Source organism: Ictalurus punctatus, chromosome 11 (assembly GCF_001660625.3).
Source record: "Ictalurus punctatus breed USDA103 chromosome 11, Coco_2.0, whole genome shotgun sequence".
NCBI lineage: Eukaryota > Metazoa > Chordata > Actinopteri > Siluriformes > Ictaluridae > Ictalurus > Ictalurus punctatus.
In genome coordinates this window covers 14,553,699-14,578,698 of record NC_030426.2, presented here as the reverse complement: position 1 = coordinate 14,578,698, position 25,000 = coordinate 14,553,699, and the positions used below count along the sequence as shown (strand labels likewise).

The 25,000-nt window shown below is 39.0% G+C and overlaps 1 protein-coding gene across 3 annotated transcripts in view; it reads left to right on the top strand.

The window, feature by feature from the left end:
* ryk (receptor like tyrosine kinase) overlaps window positions 1-25,000 on the top strand; it is a 70,652-nt gene that overhangs the window by 24,126 nt on the left and 21,526 nt on the right. Inside the window, exons 2-11 of one of the 3 annotated variants that reach the window (XM_017480130.3) lie at window positions 6,871-6,992; window positions 9,384-9,483; window positions 10,278-10,409; window positions 10,858-10,920; window positions 11,044-11,176; window positions 13,562-13,662; window positions 16,088-16,171; window positions 17,923-18,048; window positions 20,083-20,169; window positions 22,854-22,923. In XM_017480130.3, the coding sequence (XP_017335619.1) occupies window positions 6,871-6,992; window positions 9,384-9,483; window positions 10,278-10,409; window positions 10,858-10,920; window positions 11,044-11,176; window positions 13,562-13,662; window positions 16,088-16,171; window positions 17,923-18,048; window positions 20,083-20,169; window positions 22,854-22,923 (1,018 nt within the window). Of the gene's footprint in view, window positions 1-6,870; window positions 6,993-9,383; window positions 9,484-10,277; window positions 10,410-10,857; window positions 10,921-11,040; window positions 11,177-13,561; window positions 13,663-16,087; window positions 16,172-17,922; window positions 18,049-20,082; window positions 20,170-22,853; window positions 22,924-25,000 lie in introns of all 3 variants that reach the window. The other 2 variants (XM_017480128.3, XM_017480131.3) reach the window with 2 other exon arrangements.

Here is a 25,000-nt window from a genome sequence, read left to right as displayed (position 1 = left end):
CCGGACTCTGCCTTCTGGGTTTGTTTTGAAGTATTGGTGGATAAAGTTGTAAGAGAAGCACCCTCTCCACCCCTTGCCTGGTCCCCCGATCTCCCATGAGCACCACCAGTGCTTGTGAGCTGCACACTCGGGCATGCAAGATAAGGCTTTTAGTACACGAAGGCTTTTGTCTTACCTGAACACGCTCCCCCACCTGGCCTCTAGGCTTTGTTCTGGTTTTACAAAGGCAGCAGTTTGCCTGAGGAACTGCACAGTCCTGTCCAAAGTAAAATGGTGAACCGTATAACTGGAGTTGTTGTATCCTGATGCACATCCTGATATTCGTAACAAAGCACTCTGGGCTTCTAGATATTAATGGAAATATCATTCATCTGAACTATCAGTGATGTTTGCGGCACTTGTCTGATGTTCTGAGAGAGATTCTTATTATTTGCCCTAGTTTCTTGATTATACATTAGATTTGGCTTGCATACAGGGAAGAAATCTAAATGTATATTACTATGTTGTCTTGTCACATTAAGGTGTTATTTATTATATAGTGTATTATTTACAATTGAATCTGATTGGTTTAGTGTTGATTTAGTTTTCTATACCAGCAGCTCTGGCAGCTGGAATCCAGATCACGAGTTTATTATTGTGCTAGTGTTTACTCACAGGGACTTGTATGGCTGCACATAGTCTAAAACTAATTATAAACAAATAAAAAAATGTGTTATTGAACAAAGAAAAACATCGTCATTGATTTGGTATCGTTTTGTGTGAGGTATCATTTTTTTAGTGTTTATGGAAGGCATCAGTGCTTTGTAACAGTAGGTTTTGCACCGAGGAAGTCTTCAGGATGAGGGCTTTGCTCTTTTCGTTGTCGCAGTAAAACGACGAGCTGTGTTTTCTTGGTTTATTAGCTTGAAGGTTAAGAGAAAGGAAGTGCATGAAAGTGAGGTTCTGTACCCAAATTGATAACAGGAGCTAACTTGTTATGCAGATTAGGGATGTCACGATACCAAAAATCTAGTAGTCGGTTCCGATACCACCAAAAGTACTCGATGCCAAAGTCGATACCACATTATTTAATCCAGTGACATTACTACATTTAGCTGACAGGACACAGACTGAATGGCGATGCATGGTGGCCCAATAGGAGATAGTTTATAACATTGCAATGTGTTAGGCAGTTATTTGTTAACCTCGGTATCCCAAACATTACATGGAGCATAAAGTTAGCTGGTTTCACGGCCACAAGGCCAGCTGCCTCAAACAAACATAATATAGGACCGTCTTTCAGGATAAGGATTAGAAGTTTTACTGTTTATACATGATGTTAATATGACTTGAAACTCACTCACCTGGAATTCTTTGAAGAGATGTTCCTTTGCTGTCCAAGTTTTAAATAAAAAAATTTAAAAAATTAAAAAGGACATTATTTGTGTTAGTCCACTGTAATGCATTTGGGTTTAGTTATTGTTTCCATGTGCATTTTATTGCGCTACAGTCACTAATTGGGATTGTGCTTTTTGTTTAGGTTAGCATGCTTGCTTCCAGCTATGTCACCATTCAGCTATTTCTGCACTCTAATGTGTGTTTAGTGTTGGGAGACATGCGCTAACATGCTCAATCTCAGCAATACACAGGTCCGTGAGGTAATGCCTTCTGCTCTCAGTGGACTTTCTGCATCTCTGGGGTTTTGTATTATTATGACCGACAAAGGTTTCTGTAGAGAGTAGGGGAGTAATGCAGTGCCGCCATTTGTATCTGAAACTGTTTATTCCATCAAATGTCCATATCTGTATTAAAACTTTAACCGGAGGTTGGTGCGACATAAACGGGAAGAGGGGTTTTGTGAATTAAATGTGAAACCTACCACTATGTCTCTAGAATCCCTCTTTATTTAAATTTTTTAATTTTTTTATTTTTTATTTAGTATTTAGTTGGTTCTATTTCACAAGCTATAAACCCAGTAGAAGCCTAATTTAAACTACTGCAACATGGGCCAAGCAGTTACTAAAGACACATTCATGTTCATGTGTTCTCTATTTGAGCTTCGTATTCAACTGCTCACTGCTCTTGAAAGTTTAAAAAAAAAAAAAAAAAAAAAAAAAAACTCACCTGTGCAATGTTTTTGTTTTGTGTTGTCTGTGAGTTCCTAGTCCTGATGCACACCTCTAGTCTCAACCAGGTCTTCTTAAAACCTATTTAGCAAGCTTTCTTTTTTCTTTTTAAAGAAAGCATTCCTCCTAGTTGAATTTGTGTGCGTTTAGAACAAATGATCTGTTCAGTCTGAATAATGTACATGTATTCAATTACATCCATAATACAGAGACAAGTTCATTTTATTTGCATGTTTTTAATGTTTGAGCTTAAATGTAGGTCCCACTTCATTCCCACCCTTCATTCAATTCAATTTTATTTGTATAGTGCTTTTTACAATAGACATTGTCTCAAAGCAGCTTTACAGAAATATCAACATGGTATACAGATATTAAAGGTGTGAATTTATACCAGCTGAGCAAGCCACTGAGTGGCGACGGTGGCAAGGAAAAACTCCCTAAGATGTTTTAGGAGGAAGAAACCTTGAGAGGAACCCGACTCAGAAGGGAACCCATCCTCATCTCGGTAACAACAGATAGTGTGAAAAAGTTCATTATGGATTTATATGAAGTCTGTATGGCCTTAGGAGTAGCCGTAGTCCCAGCAGTCTGGAATTGGAGAAGATTTGAGCTCCATCCAGAGGCAGAAAGGATCTGGATCTCTAGTATCTCCATAAATTCGTGTGGGGCTCGGCGAAAGGAGAGAGGGAGAAAAAAGATTATGACTGCGAAGTAGTAGAACAGAATCTAGTCAGGGTAGGCTTGAGTAAACAAATACGTTTTAAGCCTAGACTTAAACACTGTCACGGATTTTCAGAAGCATCTTCTCTGCACCACCCAGCAAGGCTCACACATCCACCAATCTGAAGATAAGATATAGTAGCAAGATATGCTGCTGTAGAACTTTTGAAGCTTTTTTCTTTCTTTCTTTTCCCCCCCCCCCCCCCCCCCCCCCCCCCCAAGCAAGATCAACCACAGGATTTTTAATCACTAGACTTGTTTTCTCTTTGGCCTGTTGGCTTTTTCAGAACAGTGGATGCAGCTCAAGCATGAAAGGGATTTCGAAGCCATATAAAGAGACACGGCATCCCCCTCATGGTACTGCGTAGTTAGTGCTTAGGCCTGGTGTCAAAGTGAACGGAAACCACCAGTGAGCTGCCTGTTTTTTTTTTTGTTTTTTTTTTTGTTTTTTTTTAAAGTTTGTGTGGTTGACCACAGAGCCTTTCAAAGCAACTTGTTGTTACTCGTTTCAGAAAGCAAAGATGAAATGCTTCCCACAAAATACAGTGGAGTGAAAAGACTGTAGAGGATTTATAGTAAACTCTGCCGGCCATCAGTGTGTGTGTGTGTGTGTGTGTGTGTGTGTGTGTGTGTGTGGTGCATTAAAGTGATCCATAAAAGCACTGGGTCAAGCACCCTAAACCCCTCAGACGCCCACATTCAGTCCATCCCCCATGAGCTGGTGGTGGTTTGCTATTCCCACAAAGTCTTGTTTCAGCATGAAGCTGATTAGAACCTACAAATCTGGGGTTTAAGTGAAAGAACAGAAAAACTTGGACAACAGACTACACCCTCCACTCACCCAAGTCTGCCCCTCTCCCTCTCTTTCCTCTTACTTTCCTTGCAATCTGCTTTTAGCTGGCACAGAACAAAAATAAGAACAGACCCTGAGCATGGTAATTACACCAAGTGAAAATCCGTGGGTGTGTCTGGTGTTCCTCACACTTCAAAAGTAACAGATTTTTTATTATCTCCCCAGTGACGGGTCATCGATGACGCATACAGCCGCTGTAACCTGGCACAGTCAGCCGATTAGGTCTGGAGTCGTGAAATGTTCCTTCATAAGTGGTCAGCTTGGTGCTGTGGGTGTCCGTCAATTCAGCAGTCTGTGTTTTCTGGAATTCTGGAAACGGCTTTTGTCAAAGAGCCTAAGGTTTAAAACGTTGCTCCCACTGAATGCCTCAAAGTCCAGAACGTAGTAATCAAGTCACACTGGAGGTTTTCTGAGCTGAAAGTGGAATGCTCTTTACTGGCCAAGTCATTCACCCACCCAGAGCTGTATTTCACTGACTGAAATGTCTGAATGAAGAAAGACCATGCGGAGGGAAAAAAAGCAGGAAATGAAAATGGTTACATTGGTTGCCTGGCAGGGAAGATGGACAGTTGATGGTTATGGGTTATGTTTCTGCAATCAAGTATTAAACATAAATTACTCATTCCTTTTATCCTTTGAAATGGTGGTTTTGTCTACAAAAGGCTGTGATTGCTATATAGTTCAGAGTATTAATCCCAATAGATCTTGTTGATCGTGCACACCACAATAAATCTGCTGTGGTCTTCAGAAACCCGCGAAATTCTGGAAAACGGCCAAAAAAAAATTCAGGGCTCAACCATATTTTATTTTTTCTGCCAAGAATATATTTTGAGATCTGTACTGTAAGAAAACAAATATATGGTAACAAAATGGCATGGAAATGATTTTATTTAGGTGATCTCGTCTTAGCTGTCTGCCTGCAGGGATCATGTTGGGGAAGGAGCCAGTTTACCAAACACAGTGATTAAAATGCAGTCAGTCTGCACCTTGCAAGCTAAGTGTGCTTTTGAGTTTCATGAGTTGATGGTTTTCAATCGTGTGCCAGTAGTGAAACTGACATAAGCATGATCAGTTTCTGATCAGATACCGGTCGTCAAAATATCTGAGATTTACCCGTGCCTTCACATTGTCATCAAAACGGAGAACAGCCAGTCCCTCCAGGACTTTGCAATCGCAGAAATTAACGGAAAATCAAGCAAACTCCCCAGTATTCGGAGGAGCTTGCAATTTTTCGAAATTACCACAGATTTCACCCAAGACGCGTCATGTGACGTCATCACAACACACATTCCGCTAAAGCCCTCTTCGATTTGCACACGCCGAACATGAGTACAGCTAAACATCTCATTTAGCAACAAACATCACTGTGAAAGAATATTGTGCAATTACAGTTTGTCCAGTTCAAGTCGTTTTCTGCAAAAAAAAAAACCCACGAAATCTCCACAAATTGATCAAGTTTGAAAAATCAGCAGCAAAATCAAGCATTGTTGGCCACAGCAATCGCCAAAAAACTTGCCGAAATCCTAAACAGACCGACGAGCACTTGCACACTGTGTACAGATTACCAGTTATAAAATAAATGACCTAATGAAAAACAGTAGTAATAATAAATTTGGTCAACAGACCTAATTGAATTGCTCCGTGATTATTTTCACACCGAAGTCAGCATGAATGGGGACCAACCAATTGAAGAGATATCAATGAGGCTCAGGTTTAAATGCCACCAGTCGCTTTTATCTCAGGTGATGAAACCAAGACTGATGAGGGTAAGGTAATGCTGATAATCAGTCTGACATCCCAAATTCCATTGTTAACCTATAGTTCTTTTAAACCTTTTCAATAAGTAGAATATGGTGGGGCATCTTTGTGTGGAATTGGAATGAAATCTTTAAATGGTTTAAAAAGTTTAGGGCTAACCAAACTTTTGTATGCTATAACCTTGCTTCTTGCTGATATACATGCAAAACATATTTCATTTCATGTTTTCAGATGAGAAAATGTCAGTGACTATAGTGAAGAGTCTCTCCAGGTTGCCATACAAATATTACCACTGATATTCTTTGTACTCTTTATTGCTGTCCTGTAAGAGTTGGGGGGAGGAGCTGCATTCCCCTCCGCCTTTGTTTAAAGCCAATCCCTTACAGGCTGATGGACTGGCTCCACTCGACCCAGCCGGTGTCCCGCAGCCGAGATAGGATTGCCCCAGGGCGCGGCTAGAGATTTCAGCTTCACATGTTCCTGTGTCTCGACTGTGTGGGAGTCAGCCTCCGGCTTGAAACCCCAGCCACCTATCCATCAGCACCTGTTCTCTCCCTGCTAATGGCGATAAATGCACCCGTCTTTAGGGCACAGGTGTGAGGTACAGCCCAGGAGTGAGGCTTTCTGGATCGAAGCTGCTACAGGAATGCGGCTGTGACTAAGACCTTGTTTAGATTACCACGTCCTTTGGTTGAGTTATTAGAAAGTGGAGGCGAGCCTAAGGGAAGAGAGAGGCTGTTAAGGTTTGGTGATAGTGAAGGGTGAGGACCTCAAACGTAAACATCCTCAAACTGAGATTTCTTTCTTCATGATGTATAACTGTGATAACTAGCATAATGTATGAATTCCAACTGCCTTAAAGGATGAGAAAAAGAACACTCTAAGGCCTGAAATGCACAGAGGTGGGGGGAAGTGGAAGCGTTCATTATTTTGGCCATTTCGTGTAGGTCTTGGCTCAGTCATAGATTTATGGGATGCATTTCTTTTTCTCCATTCAACCCCACATATTCAGGTTGGAAATTCTGCTTGCATGTTGTCACTTTTCTGACCTTCACATTATGATTTAGTCAATTCACATGTTTTATTTGTCCTCCTTGATGCCAAGGGAGGACAGTGTGTTGGTGATTGGTGTCATGTGTTGACATGGTCTGCTGCTTTGAGAAATGTTTTTGTGCTGCTGTGGTTTTCTCCTCCCAGAGACTTCCAAGCTCTGCAAAATCCATTAGTCTCTAAATGAGGGCATAAGATTTTTTTATTTATTTATTTTTTGGTGTGTAGTGAAATGCAGAATTCATATGGACCCTGAATGATGGAATGTCATAAAACGTATTTTGTATGGAGAAGCTAATGAAGGTTTTAAAAAATGTTTGCCTCATTTTTGGTTGTCTCCCCCATGTGTAATCAGTACTGATTAGCTTTTTTTTGTGTTTGCAGGTCTGGATGCTGAGCTTTACTATGTGAGGGACGATGTGGTGAATCATTATGCTCTCTCCTTCATACTGCCAGTACCCAGCGAGACCAACAGCCTGCACTTCACCTGGCACTCCAAGAGCAAGGTACACCCTGTTCATCAGAACTTCCTGTCTTGTACATAATTAGCAGCTTTAAAAATAGATTTTAGTCAAAAAAGTAAAAAAAAAAAATTGTGGGCTTGAGGAAAAATTAATGTTCCTTTGTTGTCTTTGCACTTAGTAGGAATGTGTACATTTGTCATGCGTTACATTTTGTTAAACCAAATAATGGCTAAATGTTTAGATTCGGAATTCTAGTTGAAATCTTCACCAATACACTTTGTGGAAACGAGACTGGAATTTATTTTCCCTTGTCATTTGATAGGTATTCTCTCTTCTGACGTCCCTATTCTAGTATCTATTATTGTAGTAAAGGGTGTTAGAAACTTGACACACATGCTAGTAGGTGGAACAAGCCTGTCATGTATAAGCAATTTGAACTGATCTTTACTATAACATACACTAATCACTGACTTTCCACAAGGCTACAAGCCTTTATTCTTTATTCTTATTAATGGCTGAATTATTTCCTCTGTAAATTTTTATTAGTTTATGGGGATTTTATTATCTGCAGCTTGTAACACTTGGCTTTCTGTTGTATTTACACTTGACTTTCTGTTGTATTTAAAGTGAGTGCATGAACATACACAGCCAGGGGGAAAAAATGTTGAAAATGTTCCAAGAAGCTGTGAAATTCCATAGGGACTCGATGGTACACATGTACTCTAATTCAGCTGTAGGTCTGAAATGTGACATACAACAGGGCGGATATAATGACTTTTAGCCATGCAAATGTTGCAGCTGGTATTGAGTCTATAATAAAAACATATTTAACATGACCTGTTTGTAGTTACTGGGTCTTTGATCACTTTAATGGATTAATTTTAGAGATACACCGATGTATAAAAACATTCGATGATCAGGGCCAATGATATCCTGTCAATCAAAAGAGGGCGGGAAAACACATCGATTTCATGCTGTGTGTAAAGTTGATGTCTCTTGTGTGGAATGAGGACAAAACTGCAGTTTCTAAGCTCTGCAAACCTGTAATCTGTCAAATCTGTTAAACCTAAAATCTGTAGTTTTATAATAATCAGTGAAATTAAACAACACAACTATTTCTGTCTGTAGATCAGAGGTTGTATTCACACAGAATCCTGGGAATAAATGTAGTTTCTATCTGGCTGATGCAAGATGAACACACAGGGAGTATAGCACTAAAATCAGGTCATAGGCCTGCTGATACTTCGGGGTACTCCAGAGGACAATTAACACACTAAGACTGAATTATGAACAATCCTCAGTATCATGGCTGACCCCAGCTTCCTAACAAGCTGGTATATGCGAAGAAAACAATTTCACTGTGCTGTTGTGCTGTAATGTATATGTGACAAATAAAGGCAGCTGCTTCTAATGAATATTGAAATGATATTTGATTAATAAGTGAAGCAGCACCTCTGGAGACATGACTCTCCTCAACTTGGCAAACTGAAAACTGCACTTATGCAGAGAAGATCCGTTGGTCAATTTCGCTGAGGTTATTTTTTATTATTATTTTTTTTTGATTGTTATGGCCAAAAATGCTTGATTTTCATGTGGCTTTTTTCCAAATTTGCAATGCAGCATGAGTTATTTTTTTGTGTTCATCAATTTAGAAACATCGCAAGCTCCTCCGAATGTTGTGGAGTTTACTTGATTTTTTGCATTCATTCCAGCGTTGTTTTATAGAAAAAATGACCGCTATTAACAATTCATATCAAATCATTGCTATCGATGACCGCTTTTATCATAAATGAATATTGACAGTGATTGGCCAATCGGTCTTAAACTTATTGTACAATATATTCTAATAATAAAAAAAAGAAAATTAACGTTTCGTTCACTTCATACCATGCACGGATACACTATGATTTAGTCGTGTAACTGTCTAAAGCGATAATTAAATGAAATACAAAGCTGCTCATTGATACGCACATATAGGCTGCACTGACCATTTGGAAACCACGTCCACCAATCACTACCGATATTCATTCATGAAACATTCCTCACCCATAGCAACAGGGTGAACCCCGCCCCTTCTTCTTAGTTTAGGATTTCCTTGTTAAAAGTTCCTCTCAGCAATCATGCGAAACATTTCAGGACCATTTAGTGCCACTTAAGAAGAACTCTTACTGTAAAGATAAGATTCTTTGTGGTTGCTTGCTAGATTTGTTAAAGAATTTGGTTTTAAATAATGAGAGGCTTTGTGGGCCTTGTTTTCTGGCTTCCCTCATCTCTATACTGCCATCTGGTGATGATTATGCTGAATCGAGATGGACTTGAAAGTAAACTACAGAAACACACACTTGCATTGTCTCTGACTACAAATGCAGCTATGGTTCTAATGTTGGTGGTTTATTTTCTGTACCTGGACCTCTTCCTCCTTGCTCTGTGCAGGTGGAATACAGGTTGGGTTTCCAGGTGGAGAACCCTGCAGCTATGGACCAGCCTCATAGCAACATTTCAGCCAGTGGGGAGGTTCCGCTCACACACTCGGGTATCTCTCTCTCTCTCACGCGCATACACACACCCTTCTAGAGATCTTCTATAACAGTGGTTCTCAAAGTAGGCTTCCAGGGGTTCATGAGTTCTAAGCCTGAAATTATGTCAACTTGAACCTTATGTGTTCTTTTGGGGCCTGTTCTGGAAAGCCCCATGTCTGTAATAAATGGACAGAATATTGTTGTACAACTAATGTTCATGAGATAAATCTCTATTGAGGGAGTCCATAGACTCTATTTTAGACTACATCCACGTTAATCCAGATAAATTTGAAAACGCATCTTTTTCCTCTACGTTTTGGGCTTCAGTTCACACAGAGTCGCCATTTTCTGCTTTTCGAAAACACTCTCCCAAGTGGATAAATTTGAATAGTGTGGACCGAGAAAACGGAGATATTCAAAAACGATGACATATGTTCAGTCATGTGGCCCATTCAACTCAAAAGAAACAAGATAGTGGATGATGTACTGCAGTTATTGTGCCTTCTGTCCAGTTTGATAGCTTTGTTAGAGATTAATGGCACTTTATGCAACCTTCAAATTGCATTTTTAAATACACACCTGATGGACATGACACAGGCCAAAGGTTCTTAAGTTTTTACAGATGCGCAGTATAGGGATGTAGGTGTAGTGTCCCTGGATAAAGTTTGAGAACCCTTGTTGTAGAGGGCCTCAGTTGTCTGAGAAGTGCACAACTGGTATCTATTCACACATTGGAATTTTATCGGACAGCCAGCTGTGTTTGTCATTGGTGTTTAGTCTGATATTTGTATTTGTTTCTTGTGTGTAGTTTTCAGAGTGGACCTCTTCTGTTCTGGGAAAGTGGATGGTGAGGCCATTCTGACAATGCAGCTGAATCTGACAATCCATGCCAACAACTTCACAGTGCTCAATTTCAAGCGCAGGAAAATGTGCTACAGAAGTACGACCTGTAGCATAATTGTAGTGCTTACATTTGTGTCCTAGTGTACATTCCACACAGAAGTGTGCTTTTTTTTATGTCTATTGTCTGAACCCATCCCTTCATCTCACCTTGTAATATGAGCTGTAATAAGAGTATTGAAGTTGACATGGCTTTCTCTCTGCGAGACTGATGCTGTCACAGTGAATAGTATGATACAAACTTGTCCTTGTTTCTAAGGGCTGGTCTGTGTTTGCTGTTCTAAATGTCTGTTTCGCTTTGTATCGAAGAAAACATTCCTATTTCTCTTGAAATTTCTACCCACCAGTTTAATTTATTCTTTCGATTATTTTTCATGGTTAGACAACTGCCATGTCCCTGAGTGTTGTTTTATTTTCTTTCCCTTTTAATCTTTTTTGTTAAGAGATTGGTGTAACCTATACATGCATTTTGTCTTATATTTAACAAGGAATTGAACAGCCAGATCCTCCCAAAATCCTCCTTCCATTCTCCAACAAAACAGGACCAGACTGTAAGTACTTTCCACTGTTGTACTTAAAAGATGGTTTCAGTTGTAATTCCATTATTAATTGTTGATGTGTAATTTTGTTGGATTTCTCTGACATAGACCTGTGCTCTGTGTTTCCCTCAGTAGACAGCGCCCCTACAACGTCCACCAGAGTGTTCTACATTAGCGTTGGAGTGTGTTGTGCTGTCATCTTCCTCGTGGCAATCATCCTTGCTGTGTTACACCTGCACAGCATGAAGAGAGTCGAGGTGGATGACAGGTGGGTTGTTTTTTTACCATAGTTCTGGCACTTGGGCTGAATTTTACGCTTGTTGGTAGGAGCAGTGGTACAAGGACAAAAAGTTTTGTTGAGTTTGATTGATTTTATTCTTTAAGTATTGTACTGCTTTGTTTTACTATGCTTTACGTAAGGTATAATCCATGGCAAGGTGTGTGTTACACAATTTTAGTTCGTGACGATGAGGCAAAGAACCACCTGATGCAAAGCGGAGAATCATGTAAAATCCTAGCCATGGATTATCCCGCTTATCTATCTGTACAGACTTTTGAGGGTTTTATGTGATTGCTGCGGCCAAAAATGCTTGATCTAGCTACGGTTTTTCCAAAGTTGGTGATGCACCTTGCGTTTTAAGTTTTTTGTTTTGTTTTTGTGGAAAACTTCTTGAATTGGCAAAATTGCAATTGCACAAATTTTTTGCATTGATGTTTGTTATTAAATGAGATTTTTTTTTGTTCTACTCGTGTTCGATGCACGTGAATCGAAGAGTGCTTTGGTTGAATCTGAATGCGCGTTGTGATGACGTCACGTGATTCGTCTTGGCCCAAATCTGCGGTAATTTGTTAAAAATTGCAAGCTTCTCTGAATATTGTGGAATTTGCTTGATTTTGCATTCATTTCTGCGGTCGCAGAAACACTAAATCCTAGAGGAACTGGCTTATACCGTGGTCACTTGCCAGCATTGACGAGTTAAAGCTGTCATTGATATTTGCGGTGCAAAATTTGACTGAAAGGATCAAAATAACAAATTGTTAGTTATTTTATATATATTTCCACCCATTATAATGACAGAGGTAAGGTAGTATGATAGGATTATATTTATTTGAATTAATTATCATAAATAGTTATTAGAGAGAAATTTATGTGTGTGAGAGAGAATTATCTGCGTCTATGTCGCGTCTCTACTAATCATGAAGCTGTGAGTTTAACTACTGTGCACAATTGTAACGATACTTAACTATGGTTACAATTGTTTATTGGCAGCACATTAATTTAGAGCAGTGATTAAACCGGCTGGAGCTACCTGCGCATTATACAGTTTGAACACCCCTTCCAGCCAATCAGAATCGACTCTTCAGACAGACCATGGTATAAACACGTGTGACTGTTTATCCTGGTATCTCAGATCCTGGTGTCTTAACTTTTTGTATCTTAGCGATAACAAAATCTTTCTCAGGAATCAGTTCTGCTGAAAGTCATCTAATGAAATTTTCCTGCATAATGGACTTCTTTATTCTTGTTTTGAGACTGATATTATCTTATTTGCTAATTCAAGTCAAAGCAGCATTATGTCTGTAAAGTCAGTTCGTAAACCCGTGATGCGTTCTAATTTTGCTTTTAATGGCAACAGCTCCAAGGCATTAGAATGTAGACAAGAGCACACAGCCGCTCTTTGATATTTCCTGTATTGAGTAAATGACATTGGCACATGGTTGGGATCAGTGTGTTTCAGAAGGCAGGTTGAATCTGTGCTGTCTGAGGATCTTTGTTCCTCAGAGGCCTTTGGGTTGAATTAACCTCTGAAGCTCAAGGCTAATTCTTTTAATCGGCACCATTATGCAACACTTTAGTGTTATGAAGGCTACGGGGTTAGAAGGTAAAGTGATACTGATGGCCTTCCAGGATCTGTGGGAAGCAGGAAAATCAAATGAAGGAGAATATGGTAGTGCGAGAGAAGGTGAAAGTTCTATAGCTAGAAAAAGTTCTCTTACCCAGCTGAAGGCACAGTTATTGCTGGCCATGACAGAAGGTATATTCATACAGGCATGAACATTTTTGGCAAAAAATAGTTGAAATTGAATTTGTTATACTCGCATGTCTAGACATATAGACAACCTTGGAGTAGTCAGATTATTTTTCCCCCCTCTTTCCTGGAGTGGGGTCAGAGAATTATGAAAAGAACAGCATGGACAAAAAAAAAACAGCATGGTGCACAGCATTCTACTCAAGTGTTGTTACTGTTGTCTGTGCCAGATGCATTGAGGAACTGTGACAAGTGTGGTTCAGACCAGACAAAAGAAATCTTGTTGGTAGAAATCTGGCTATGCTCTTGGTCTGAAAACAGTTTAGATGACCTCATGTGGATAAAAACTGTCATTTCTGACTGTTGTCCCCATTTTCTTTTGGTTTCTCACTTATTCCAATAAACTACAAACTAATTAATATAACACTGTTGTTATTGCCTGTAATATTCTGACTCAAAACGAGAACAAACCAACTGGTGGGATCAGTTAAACCATCAGTCAGCAGCTACAGTATTACTTTACAGAGGCAGACGGGTACACACACTTAGTCTTGAGAATTTAGTGTCACTTTGTGATCTTTTTCCCTCCTTTCTTTTTTTTTTTCTTCTTTCTTTTCTTCTAGTGAGAGTGACAGTGGGAGCTCCCAGGGTCTTTCTCAACCCTCCACTCAGACCACGCAGTACCTGAGAGCAGACACACCAAACAATGCCACCTCCATCACCAGTAAGATCCACAGCAGCACACACCTTCCATGAACATTATCACATCTATATACTCACATCGATCAGCCATAACATTAAAATCACTGACAGGAGAAGTGAATAACTTTGATTATCTCATTAAAGTGGCACCGCTCAAGGGGTGGGATATGTTAGGCAGCAAGTGAACTGTTCTTGAAGTTGATGTGTTTGAAGCAGGAAAAATGGGAGTGTAAGGATCTGAGTTTCTTTTACCAAGGGCCAAATTGTGATGGTTAGATGACTGGGTAGGAGCATCTCCAAAACAAGACGACTTGTGAGGTGTTCCCAGTATGGAGTGCTTAGTACCTACCAAACGTGGTCCTAGGAAGGACAGCTGATAAACCAGCGACAGGGTCATGGGTGTCCAGAAGAGCTTCTGTAGCGCAAATTGCTGAAAAAGTTAATGATAAAAAGTTGTCAGAACACAGTGCGTTGCAGCTTGCTGTGTATGGATGCAGCTAGGGTTAGGTTTTAGACTTGCTGGTTTGGGAGTTTGTTGTTGTTGTTGTTGTTGTTGTTGTTGTTGTTTTAATTAATAAATCTTTATCAATATTTTGTAACATTTCACCCTCTAAGCCACACCCAAAGCTTGAAGGCAGAACTGTACGAGAATGCTGGAAGCAGGGTTGCCAGGTCCCGGTGAAATTTCCGGACTATTTCTCAAAAAAAAAAAAGAATAGAAAGGGACAAAACTGAAGCTAGCCCATAAGGGTTGTGAGTTGATCAAAGGAGACATGTTTGTCTTTGCATGGCAAACAAGTTCACTGTGGTACACACTTCTGATTGCAACATGCTTTTATCAACACTGGTACCACCATTCTCCATTGTCCACTCCATAATCTCCTCTTCTCCATATAATCTCCTCTTCTCCATTCAGTTCTGTACATCATAGGTACATTGCCTGCATGTACACCTCCCCTTTGTGTGCCATATCCTGTTTGCTGAAGAGTTTATTCTGAATTTACTTCAAAACAAGATTTTGGCTACTGTAGACTTTTTTTTTTTTTTTATAACTAGCACAAAAAAGAACACTTGCGGGCTTGTCTTTTCCACCTACAACTTTGTTCCAAAACTAGTCCAATTTGGTGTAAAAATGACCATGACTCTGGCAACCTTGACTGGAAGTGATGTAGATCCACTTTAAACTTGAACTGAAATTTTTAAATAAGAACTGTTTCTTCTGTTCTCAATATGAGTTATTTAAGAATGAGACTTTGTAGCTGAACAATGTCACATGCAAGTATGTGAAGCTTTTTTTTTTTTTTTTTAATACAAGTGAGTTTTATTACTTGCTAGCTTCATTAGCCTCATAGTCAGAACCAAGGAAGCCAAAGTGTCCTGGCTGATTGAATACATTTTGGGTAAGTAGAAAATTGTTTAAATTAGATTTTTCTCTGAACTATTCCTCCAAGGTCAGTAAGCGAGGTGGTATGATCAGAGTTCTTCAGACATCTTAATGCTCACGCATTCATCCTCCTAATGAGGTGATTTGTAGCAAATGATCAAATGAGCTAAACAGGAATCAGAAGGTCCTGGTAATGAATACATCAGGCTGCACCCAGTGTCCTCAGGGTATAATGTCTGTCTCTGTTGTGTGTGTGTGTGTGTGTGTGTGTGTGTGTGTGTGTGTGTGTGTGTGTGTGTGTGTGTGTGTGTGTGTAGCAAGTACCAGGCAAGTAGTACCACGTATGAAGCAGACTGACTCTCGTCCCACCTCACGCTCAACAGTCTGACTGTTTTTGACTTTTACTCATTAATTCCTCCTGGTTGTTTTTGCAGTGCAAACTTATCTAGTGACCGAGGAAACATAGAGAGACATCTTGCTGGATGAAATTCACACCCACCCCTTTTCCCACAAAACAGACAGAGCCGACTGGATCTCTTATTTTATATCTCTGTGGTGTTTTCTTAATGGTCAGGCACCGACATTCCCTCAAATTGGCTTGATTGGGCTAAGATTAGACTTATTTTTGTAGGTGGTAAAGCAGTGACGTAACTAATACTAACGTCTAATGTTCTAAAAGGCATTTTAAGTTTAGTAATGAAAAGACAAAAAAAAACAAATGAGATACCACTGTTGATCAATATTTTAATGATTGAGTAAATATCAGTGGGGAGTAGCTGCAGTATTTTTTTTTTTCTTAACCTAAATGTAGCGTTCATTTTTATCGTGTTGTCGCCCCCTGGTGGCCATGCATGTTCTGTCTAGGAACTCTCTTGTGTTGCAGTTGTCTCTTCCTTTTTGTCCACCACCCCCATGCCACTGCCACTGGCTCTCACATGTTGTTACCATAGACACCATTTACTTATCATAGTTATCCATCCTTTACCTATCTCACTTTCTACCCTCCCTCTTCTCAACCTTTCCTCCCCAATACCCTCTGTGTCTTCCTCCATCCCTCCATCAGACGTTCACGCTGGCTCTGCTCCCATGCTGCAGCTCTCAGGTGCCTCCTTCCCCCACCCTGGTGCTCCCTCCCATGAAAGCAAAAGTAAGTCCTGCTTTGCTTCTGTAAGGCACAAGAGAGCCAGAATGATCACACAGTCAGTCTCATGCTAACACACTCACACCTGTCCTTCTAACCTGAACACCATCATCACTACCATCATCTTCACTATTTCCATAGCATAAAGTGAATGATGCCTTGTGTAAGCTCCTTTTAACCACACCTTGCGCTTGAGTGTCAGCTGGGGGCCTGGATCACTGTAAAGCTTAAATAAGTTTCATGCTCACTTTAACTTGGGTTGTGTCTTTGATCAGTGTCAATGACTTAATCCTATGTGATAATCTCTTGAAAATCCTATGTGATAATGGTTACAATGGGGCAGTGTGTTAATGGCTAAACAATCATTGCGATTATTTTTCCATCAAAAAAAAATTACTATTGTTTTCTTTAACTGAGTGCACTATATCTCCATATAGGGGGGAAAAAATACATGCATACAGTTAAACCATATGAATGGATTTTAATGCACCAGTTAAATCAAAACAGCTAAATGTAGGTAACCTACCTTCTGATAATTATTCTAATATCTAATATTCCGATATTGCCATCAATTATGATTGATTAATAAAGGTAGCCAAAAAGCATCATCGCAATTAAACTACTAACTGTACAACTTGCAAATGCTTCTCTGCATAATACACTATAATTTTACGGAATTTATATTTATATATTCCATTTGCATGCTTATATATTGTTAGAAGATAGAATGGATTACCAATACAGAGGTTGTTTTTATTTTATTTATTTTTACTCATACCGGCTTACCCTGTCTGTAGAGTAGTTATAAACTTTCCCCCCCGTATCACCACTTGGAGGCACCCTCATGCTTCAGATTTAAAACAAATTGATTACCGTGTTTAGTATACAGTATCCAATCTGTATTCATGAGTATATTAGTAATGCAAATATTCCATTGTTATACTGGAAATTTCATCAAAGAATTTATAGTGGAGAAGAAACTATGCTGAAGGTCCTGTAGTGCCATGAAACTGAACATGAATGCAACCTGGATGGGACAACAGTCCATCACAGGGCACCATAAGCCCACACGGACATTCACACCTAGGGGCAATTTAGAGTAGCAAAGCCAATGCAGTCATACTGGGGACCCTGGAGCTGTGAGGTGGCAATGCTACCACACGTTGCCCCCATTTTTCCCCACCAAAACTTCGCTGCCTATCAAACATTGATATTGCTTTACCAACATTGAATATACAGCCTTTTCCTTCTATGTGCTCTTAAAATGCTGACCATCTTGATCATTTTGGATACTTTAACATTTAGGAGTTTATTAGATCTGACAAGTCACACTGTTTTACAGTAGCGCAATGTCTTGTTGTTAGTTAATCAGTTGAATTGTCAAATTTCGATAACAAAATAATTTTTAATCAAGTATAGAATGCTTAGTGGTGCTATTTTCTGGGCACCATTGTCAGCCCACAGAGTTCTGTGAGTATTACGCCCGTAGTATCCACCATCATGTCACACGTATTACTAATAAAACAGCCTCTTGCATTTGAGAAACAGTGTGTTCTCAGATCCTGTGTAAACACTGCATACAGGCAAACACAAAATGAGTGATAAAATCAGCTTAAAAGCATGTTATGCAAGTAAGGTAATGACTTGATTTTGGCAAAGATGTGCAAGTCATTTAAATGTTATTAGTGGTCCTTGTATTTAGGTGGGTGTGTGTGTCTGTGTGTGTGTGTGTGTGTGTGTGTGTGTGTGTGTGTTAGCCTATCCTTCATTGCGGATAGAGAAGAATGACCTGAGAAGCGTGACCCTGCTGGAAGCCAAGGCAAAGGTCAAGGACATCGCCATCTCTAGAGAGAGAGTCACACTCCGAGACGTTTTGCATGAAGGTGCGTCCTCTTTCTCCACTCTCTGCTTCTGGTATATGATGTACACCCCAGTTTCCATGTGTGAACTGCTGCTTTTTGAAAGACTTTTCGTCCTGAGTCAGTTTAATCCCCTTTGAATTCTGAGCTACCGTTCACATCTTACATGATAAATCTATGTCGGGTTTTTTTTAATTTATTTTTTATTTTTTTAAAGACACTTGGCACGTTCAGTCCTGACCAAATTGCATTACATCATTCATATACGTCAATGGTCTACTGAGCCAAATCATATTTGAGTTTTAACAAGCCTTTTTCCTGATCCCTGTTTTGAGCTGAAAATCAGGAGGAGCCCCCCTAACCGCAACGCTTAAGCTCTTGATCAAAAACACACTCACGCTTTGTTAGCACCATTGTAGTTCAGTTAACATATTCTCCATCAGTCAGAGCGTGTAAAACAGTGTCCCAGCAATTAGTCCATGACCACGTCTGTACGGCTTTAACCTTGAAACAATACAGTGGACTTCTGGGAGATGAAGGAAGTAATGCATTGTATTATATCTTGGTTAATCTCTCAGAACTACGTTGCGTTTTTTCAGTGTAGTGGAATGTCTGTGTGCTCTGCACATGGCCACGGATGAAGTCATGGACTAATTGCTGGGACCGTGTAGATGGAGAATGTGTGAACTGAGCTCAGAAGAGCTGAGCATCTCTATACCATAGAGATACTAGAACTATGGAGATATAGTAGATGTAGGAGCCTGACTAAATCTTATAATAATCAGGGAAAGCTTTTCATTGCATGTTTGATGTTTCACATATGGGCTACCTTCTCATTATTCTTATAATGTAATTATAATGTACAATTATAGCTCAATTATAATAACACATTTTTCACAGTGTCATTTCAAAGACTGGTAAAAGTTTTTTAAAAACAGTTCAAATTTAACTGTTAAAGAAAAAAGAAAAGCGTTATTTTATTAAATAGGAAATTATTATTTGTAATCAGAATTTTGGCTGTTTGGTCCCCCCCCCCCCCCCCCCCCCCTTATACTTTTTAATTGCTTCATTTATTTATGGTTTTGAGCTCAATAATCACTTGGTATTGTGATAACTAGACTTGTGCAGTATTGGTGGCCAATTAACAGATATTGACCATGCAGTCTAAGAAGAGCATCAAACATTATTACAGTAATGTTTACAGTGCTATTACAATTATTACAGTGCTGTACCTGACCTTTTTTGGACAAATATTTTCAACACCATCCCTAATAAACGTATTTAACTGATGTTAAGTATATACTTGTCTAATGTTAGCCAAGTCAAACATATTTATAGGTCCTCCTTCCTTATTTACATGATCCAATGCAGAGTGTTATTGTGACATTAATGACATTACTCCTGCTGCTGTATCTCCTAATTCTGCATCTAGTAGCTATTTGCACTTATGATTTGTTAGAGATCTAAATCTGTAAAGCTGTGTAAAAACATTTATGTAAAACTGTATTATGACCATGTGAACTTGCAACAGCACATCTCTTTCGCCCTCATTGTCTCATTCATTACAAAATAATAATCACTAGTTTTATGCAGGAGTGATTCTTTACACTATGTTTGGCTGTCTGTCTGGTGAACACTGGGTCAAGCCTTTCTACAGCTACGAATTAAGCAATTTACAACACATTACACTTCTCAAATGTCATCTTAGCTTGTGGCAGCTGAGGTTTGGTACAGCAGCAGGGAAAACAACAAAGAATAAAGGTAGAACATTCCCATAGTGGTGTTGAATGAGTCCGCCAGCAGAGCTCTGCTTCATTTAGAGCACTAAGGTCAACCTGAATGCCAGTATTTGGACCTGCTGTTATTTAAATTCTCACCCCGTATAAGACAGCTTGACCTTTATTAAATAAATAAATAAATAAATAAATAAATAAATAAATAAATAAAACCTGTGTGTGTATTTCTGCAGGGCTGTGTGTGGGGGAGAAGGAGATATTCTTCCACTTGGCTCTGCTCACCCTTTTTTTTTTTAATAGGTTGACCGTTTGTATTTCACAGGAACCTTTGGACGGATATTCCATGGTGTCTTGCTTGACGAGAAGGACCCGAGTAAAGAGAAACAAGTGTTTGTGAAAACAGTCAAAGGTACAGCTGCAATTTTAGACTCCCATTCATCATTCTTGATTATACCACCGATTGGTCAGAAAGTGTGAATTATTTTCATGTAACTGCGTGGCTCGGAAATGTAACATACATCAGCTGTAGCCCTGAATGTAACATGGCCAAGGTTAATATTAATGTGCTCAATCTAATACGCTACAGCTCCTACACCAGGACTTGCCCATCGTGCCCAATGTGCCTCATTATCTAAGCCTAATAACCGAGTGTTTTTTTTTGGGGGGGGGGGGGTTCATTTTTTTAAATGTAGATTAACAGAGTAAAACCATCATTTGTTTTTTTGTTTAGTTTTGTTTTGTTTTTTTTTAATAAAGGAGACATTTATTTAACATTTCTAAAATGAGACTTGGTTGTTACAGTCATGGTGCTTTGATGAGTTTAGCAGCACAGGAAATTCTTGAGGATAGAAAAGTTTATTCTTTCCGATTTCTCAGTAAAATGATGCATGTTTTGTTTGTTTTTTGTGAATAAATTTTTTATTGGTTTCCCATAAATAATAACAACCAACACAAAAACATAAACAAAAAAAAATCTATAAATATATTTATCTATTTAAATTATCAAAATATATAAAATGATGGGGGGGTGCACATAGCACACACACAAGACAAATAATTACACTTCAAATGACAAAAAAATTAAGTCACACTAACAACATTCAAAACATGTTCAAGATTTCTAACAAAGCTAACAGCAACTCTTCAGTTCTGAATTGTACATGGTTTGGCCTTATTTAACCTGCATGTAGCCCGTTCCAGGATGAGCATGTCCAAAAAATAAGAACGCCAGCTTGATAAATGGGAAATATCTGGTTCAAACCAACCTTTCAAAATTGACTTATTTACAGCTGTCAAAGTTGCCAGTAACACGTTTCTTTTTTATCTCCAAATTAAAACAGATCTGGGCATAAAGGATTATCCACCACGAAAAGTTCAGAGAGTTGTTCAACTAAATACACCCAAAGAGCCATAACACAAGCACATTTCCAAGACATATGAATATAGTCACCAACAGAACCTGTATCCCATCTGTTACATCTTTTATCCTTAGATAACTTGACATAAGGTGTCACATAAACCCTATGCACTAGCTTGTATAGCATCAGTATAAGCTGATGGGCAACATTACTGAGGACACAAATACACTGTTCCAAATAGTTATCCCAGTTTATATTAATACTCAATATATCATGCACCCTTTGTCGAGCGAGAAAGAGAAATGTGCCGGTGAGGGCATGACTGTTTAAAGCTGTTATAAGTGAGAACAGGAACTAACCAACCCCCACCCCCGTGTGCATTATTTTCGAAGAACAGGACGATCTCTCATGTTATTCCTTACATTTAAACTGTACTACATTACCAGCGGTTTACGCAAGGAATAAAAGACGATGGGGTATGCTCTTACAGTCCACTTTGTGGTTATATGATGTAGCCTGATGCTGTCCAGAAAGCTTCACCACATCAACAATTATATGCTTTTCTTACAAATAACTAGTTTATTAACCTACTAATCATTAGCCGTAGATTATGTGCTGTGACCATCGTACAAGTCCCCATGAATGTGTTATTACTACAGAAATCATGATCTATTCGAATGAGAGCATTAATTTAAACCTGTGATGTGAATTATAGCCAGAACTATCATTAGAGTTGTTATAGGAAATTATTTAGTCCAAACATTTTCACCAATTAAATTCGAGATTTCGCACTTTGATGTACATAAACACCTTTGGTGCCATCTCTTAACCAGGCACACAGAGAGTTAGCCTGGTGTTTATAAAGCAGCATATTGTTATAAATCATCATTAGCATGTGTTTGAGATGAATCCTCCCTCCGAGTACTAGCTGGAAGGCAGTTATTAAACATCTCGCACTCTGAGAAAGGTTGGGGTTTTTTTTTTTTGTTTGTTTTTTTTAAATATATAAATGTGATTCTGGTAGGTTTCCTGTGATCTGTCTAAAGCATTTCAACCGAAAAGATTACACAAGATGATTAGACAAATGAAACTGGCTTGTCATATTTGAAATGCATTCTAGTTTGTGATTTCTAATTAAATAAATGTTTAAATTAAATGCAATTCACAAATGAAATCTGTAAGACATGACAAAGATATTAAAATGTAGCCTGGTAAGAGAAAATGTTGGGCTTCACTGATCTTAACTTGGCACTCCTGTTTCCCTCCTGCCCTGTATTGCCCCTGACAAGGCGGGTACCTGACTGCCAAACAATGCTCCATACCAGTCTGAGCTGTAGTAAACCCTTCAACTTCCCCCAGCCATACCCATGGGGCAGAAAACAATGTAGATTACTTGCAAATGCAAAGGAGCTGCCAAAATCTGCATGTCGAGATAAAAAACAGGGCTCAATGACCTTAATTTACTTTATGGAAGTTTAGAGGGCAATTACAGGATAGAGTTGAGAGTACACACATTTCTTTAGTGCAAGAATTTACACTACGTATATATTTTTTCCAACACTCCCTAATAATGTTGTTCTGCACTTCCCTCTAAATCTCAACCAAAGGCCAGCTGAATAAATGGAGAATTAACTTGTCAAAACAAGTCAATGTCTTCTCACCTTGTAATTCTAAATAATGACTAACAGCTTATACATTGTAATGCCCCTGTTGGTTCTTGCATTTGTTTTTGCAGATCATGCCTCAGAGGTGCAGGTGACGATGATGCTGACTGAGAGCTGTAAGCTGCGAGGTCTTCATCACAGGTGAGACATTGCTGTTACTTTATCGGCCGTTCTAAAGTTTGAATCACTAGGTTCTAATCACACCATAGCTCATCCTCATCTGGCTTCCTGACTACCATCTGTCTGTTTGTGTTATCTAACCTGCTCAAATAACAGCTGAAGTCAGCTCCAGAATTATTGGCACCCTTCGGTGGTAAAAAGGTTATAAAACATGAATTTGTGGTTATCTTAATTTCACACTGAAAATGAGGACTATATTTAAAAAAATAAATAAACTATTAATTAAAAATCTGTATAAAAATATTTTGTAATAAAATGTCAGCCATTTGATTTGCACCAATAGAAATTGTTGACTGATGACTAAAGCCTAATCCCATTTATATTTTACTTCAGCTGAGTGTAGTCATCCATGACTTTCCTGTTTCAGTAGAGTATTGAATATTTTACTTATATCATTATTATCACCCGTGTGTAAATGAGCTTAAAAGTTTGTATAAAAAAGAAAACATGCAATAAGTGCTTTTTGAGCTCAAACCCAAAGGGACATAGTTTAATTTCAGCATGTGTTCTTCCCACGCAGCTGTCACGGCTGCCCTGTGGAGAATAACAGAATGGTTGGAGACACTGATTAGCAAACAAATTGTCTAAATATGTACATATTATATTATAAATAGTATCCATTTACTTCAAGTAAAGATGGGAGATCTCTCATTTTCCATGTGAAATTAAGATAACCATAAATAAATTTTTCATATCCTTTTTGCCTATCTTTTTCCAATAATGCTGACTGTACATAAAGTGTTTTTACTGGTGCAACAGTGATGCCCCAAATTTATTACAGTTGGCTTTTTAAATAGGAAAGAATGGAAATGCCCGATCATTTTTGGTTTAAGGCAGGTGTTATGTTTTACATATTTTAATCAAAAGCAGACCTTTTTAAAACTATAGCTACAGTAGTCCTCCATTCCATTAGTTGTTTTTTTGTTTTGTGTCATTTATTTGACATTTACATTTATGGCATTTGCCAGGCACCCTAATCCAGAGCGACTTGCATTTATCTCATTTATACAACTGAGTAATTGAGGGTTAAGGGCCTTGCCCAAGGGCCCAACAGTGGTAGCTTGGCAGTGCTGGGGCTTGAACTCCTGACTTCTGATCAGTAACCCAGAGCCTTTAACCACTGAGCCACCACTGCCTTGTTGTGAATGTTTTTATAAGGCTTTAAGCACAGGTGAAGAGTGTTCATCCAACCTTATATTACAGTACTCCACACCTGCTGCAAGATTAGTGATCAGAGCTTGCCTTTGTGGTTTTAAATGTCAGCGTGTTTCTACTGCCTCGTATTAAATGATCCATTCTCTCCTACCTGACACGCTAATTGTTGACCTTTTCAGCAAGCTCTATCAGTTAAAGTAGGTGTAATAAGTAGAACAGACACTCCTTTATAGGGACTGGAATTGTACATCACTTGACTTATCAGAAACGCAGCACCCAGGTCTGTCATGACGAGTGGAATCATGACAAGTCTGTTCAGTCCTGCACACTAAAGATTAAGGGAGGGAGGGAAGGAAGGCGCCATAGCTGTCTCCTGGAAATTAAGAGTATCCTCTTCATTCCCCGTAGGTCCTGTGAATAAAAAAAAAACACGCGTAGTGTATGCTAATGTTGGAAACACTCGTATGGCTGTGCTGCATAATGACAGAATATCGTGACAGTGGAGTGAGGGCACTTCATCAGCAGCATTGACCTCCACATTTCCCCTGTAGAAAAATTTAGGATGTGGGTTTTTTCCCCCCTCTGTCTCTCTTTTTTCCATTTTAAGAGCAAGTTCCTGTATTCTCTGATTCAGAGGATTTCATAGGAGAGAAAGGAAAATGTTAGTGAACCATTGTAAGAGTTGAAATTATCTGGCTTAAGGGTTCATTTTGATGTGTGGTAAGAGAGGATTAATTCTGATTGTCGGTCTGATTTGTGTATTTATTTTTTGGGGGGTACATACCTCCTGAATTTATTGCGTTTAGTGATTTTCTTTGGGTTAGACCTGGGCCATAAAGACACTTCTATAGAAAGTGTCTATAGCACTAAAGGGACTGTTAAG